Raw genomic sequence first — 3,745 nt, 5'->3', positions numbered from 1 at the left:
ATTTTTTTTTATTACTATCTTTAGTTACACATTATTCTTGAATTATTAACTATGTAATACTTTTTAAGTTCATCCCTTATGCCTGTTAAGGGTTTCAACTTTGTTAATATATAAGTATAATACACAAGGGATTACAAATACAGGTAGCTAATTGATTTTTTATGACATCGATATTAGCAGGTACACAGCATTGTTATTATCAATGATAGTAAGGTACATTGTTGTGAGTTTATAAATACACTAACTGTATTGTAAAAAGTATATCTATTGATAGTCATAATTGATAATAAACAATCCGTGACTGTGATAGCAATATCATAAAAAACCAATTAGCTACCTGTATTTGTAATCCCTTGTGTATTATACCTATATATTAACTCAAAAATTTGAAACTTTAAATGTTTATATCTAATAAACAAATTAAGTTTTATTAAAAATTCAAATGCCATTTATTATTGAATTAAAAACTCAAACATTTTATTAAATTAAAAATATGTGTTACCATTTAAAAAAACAAAGTTGACACCCTTACCAGGCATAAGGGATGAACTTAAAAAGTATTACATAGTTAATAATTCAAGAATAATGTGTAACTAAAGATAATAATAAAAAAAAATGTTTAAATTATTATTATTCTGTAAGTAATTGAGTGGGTTATGATAAAAAAATCACCCTGTATATGTATATTCCAAGATGATTGACAGATGTTTTTTAAATTGACTTTAAATAGAATGTCTATGATATTATATCGTACACCCCAAAACATTTAAATAGTCACATTTTAAAAAATATAAATGTAATAAATGAGTGGAAGTGAATATGGAAGTTTGATTTTATTTCAAATTGTTCTAAATTAAAAAAATGTTATCTGAAAACCCGGTGGCAACTCGTGAAATTTAGTGATTTTTTAAGATTATCTTTCAATAAGGACCAACTTCTTAATACCAAAACAGGAACGGATATGTTTTATTTGATTTTACTATTATTATTTATTTTTTAAAATTGATATTTATAATTATTATTTAAAATAAGTAAGTATTAGTAAATAATATATTATGTATATAATAATAATCAAAAAATACAATCAATGGATAAAATAAAGTCTAAATCAAATCATGTTTCATAAATGATTTTTTATTCAACTTTTACTGTTTTTTTTTGTGCAATTACACAATATGTCTAGATATACAACTATGATGCTAGACATTATCATCTTAAAAAAATAATTATTTGTAAAAGAAAATTAACAAATATTTAAACAATTTATTTATAATAACAAAACCATAAGTAATAAATAATTATAAGTTTTTATAAAAAAATGCACATTTGAAAAATAATTAGCAAATAGTAAATACCTAAATTATTATTATTATTATATAAATGTGATGTATAAACATATGACTTTTTTAAGTTGCATATGACACTCACAATGAGAATAACGCATTTTCATGTTACTGTTTCATCATACTTTTTTTTTTCTACATAAAGAGTAAAAACTTTGTTATTGTCAACTTTTATGATTATATCTACACTTTTTTTAAAAGCGTAAAAAATAAAGTTATACCTATAGGTAACAAAATTATAACTAAAATAAAATATCTATCAAGTCAAGAAAGCTGTGAGCCTTCTTCGTACGTGCATTTTTTTAGTACACACAATTTGTTTTTAGTTTTCGGTAACAAAAATCTACAATTTTTTTTTACTACATATGTGATTTACATTATGATTGCATAGGTTTTCTTGGATTTTTTTTGTGAATTTTAACATTTTTATGCCTAGTTGAGCCTATTGAAAAATCAACATCTCAATATTTCGTTATAGGATGGTGATGGGATAGAAAGAAAACTAGGAATGCGTTCTTCTGTCTTCTTAAATACATTGGCCATTTTATGATTTAATTTTTTACTATCTCTGTTAACCATATTTGTGGATTTATTTGGATTATTTGAATGGTTTTTAACTTTTTTAGCTGAACCTATTGAAAAATAAAAAAAATTTAAGGAAAACTCACTAAAAACATCTGAATATTAACTTACAGACTGGTTTCGAGATAAAATAAAAACTAGGAATACGTTCTTCTGCTGTTTTATATGATTTGGTAGTATTCCGTTTTAATATTTTACTGTCACCATTATACATGTTTGATGTTGAAGTCTTCACCGCGGAAGGCATCGAAACACTATTAGGAGTTTCTTCCAACATCTATAAATTATTCAAAAGTTCTTAAAGACACTGTATATTTATTTTTTACGTATTTAAGTTTTACTGACCGTTTTGTTGTTGCCGAACTTTTCATTTTCTTTTTGCTGATCCTGTTTTACTGGAACTGTTTGCTCATTCAAAATACTATTATTTCCTAAAATATCTTTTTTAAAATTTTAATTTAGTATTATTATTTATTAAGTTAATGCTTGTATTAAAAAGACGGGAGAATCTTCCGTTTGCTTACATTTTAACTGTGATAAGCGCATAAAATACTGTTTTAGCTTCGATGCGTAGCTGAGAAGGTATTAATTTTACTATAATGTGTTTTTTTTTAATTTTTAAATTTAGTTTTACATTATTACATAACTCATACTAATTAATAACTACTAACCATTAAATAAAAAAAAGTAAAATATTATCATGTAATAATGCAAACAAATAGCCTCAAATTACTATCACCACAGTATTCAATGATAAAACATCAATGTCCTATATAAATTTATAAGATCTATGGCGATGGCAGAATTTGAGGTGTCTAAGACCCCTAGCCTTCCAGATTGAGTTTATGTAAGAGAGTTAACCTGATTTTTTTAAACAGAATGACAAATTCCGGTTAATTGGATTATGTTCTCCCTCCATTACTGAAGTAGCAATAATTTCTGGGACTTCAGATTATGATGAATTATTTGAATGATAGTGTTCGAAATTGGCCAGTTGATTAATACTACGAATAAGAGAATCTTCATACATTTCAACTTTAGAACGATTGCCTAAGTACGTGTCACCAAAGTTTAAAACATTAGGTTTTTAATTAGATATTTTATAATTATTTTTAATTTTTGTTTTGAAAAGTTACTAAGTATCTGTCATTTTATAGAATCAATTATAGTTGATTTATTTAATTTTAAAACAAAATTTGAATGCATTATTAAATATAATTTTAGGGATGATCTATTTTGAAATATGTTAAATACATCAATTTTATGGTAGAGTCTTTTAGAAAAACGTTTTCACTGCAAAAACCACTTCTCTTTTATAGTTTACTTAACATAATTATTTAGATCCGTTAGCCATTTTATTATTTTGACAGTGTTTAGTAAACTAAATCATTTCAAAACTAAATTTAAAACTATATAATAGTTAAAAAAAAAAAATGTAAATATATAAACTGAAATTTATTTTATAAATTTTTTATAAATCATAGTTTATAAGTTATTAGTATAATTTTAATGTTTTATTACTTTTTTTTTTTGTTAAAAAGGCAATAGCTCTACGAAAATATTTCAAAACCATCTCTGAAAAATAAATATTCAATTAAACACTATTTATGATGTAACACAAACGATTAAAATAATTGATGAAAAACTGATATTTATTTTTAATATTTTTGGTTTATATGGTGAAATAACAAAACCTTTTAGATTTAAAACCAGAAATTTCAAGAATATTTTCCTTTAAGTTTTGCTCGATCTGATCAGATAAATTCAAGTATAATATAATAGGGGTAAAAATTTTCTTGGATGTGTTATATTATGCAACG

The 3,745-nt window shown here is 23.6% G+C and overlaps 1 protein-coding gene across 1 annotated transcript; it reads right to left on the bottom strand.

The window, feature by feature from the left end:
• Positions 1 to 1,335: 1,335 nt before the first annotated feature.
• On the bottom strand, positions 1,336 to 2,940 carry LOC126904492 (uncharacterized). Its single transcript, XM_050683574.1, has 4 exons — positions 2,787 to 2,940; positions 2,271 to 2,365; positions 2,037 to 2,202; positions 1,336 to 1,975 (listed from the first exon to the last, which is right to left on the bottom strand). Exons 1-4 carry the CDS (start codon positions 2,842 to 2,844, stop codon positions 1,797 to 1,799), a joined length of 498 nt encoding a protein of 165 aa, XP_050539531.1. The 5' UTR covers positions 2,845 to 2,940; the 3' UTR covers positions 1,336 to 1,796.
• Positions 2,941 to 3,745: the final 805 nt, after the last annotated feature.

Source organism: Daktulosphaira vitifoliae, unplaced genomic scaffold (assembly GCF_025091365.1).
Source record: "Daktulosphaira vitifoliae isolate Bord-2020 unplaced genomic scaffold, ASM2509136v1 Scaffold_4, whole genome shotgun sequence".
NCBI classification, from domain to species: domain Eukaryota; kingdom Metazoa; phylum Arthropoda; class Insecta; order Hemiptera; family Phylloxeridae; genus Daktulosphaira; species Daktulosphaira vitifoliae.
The sequence above is the reverse complement of the archived record's forward strand: the minus strand, read 5'-3'. Positions and strand labels throughout refer to the sequence as shown.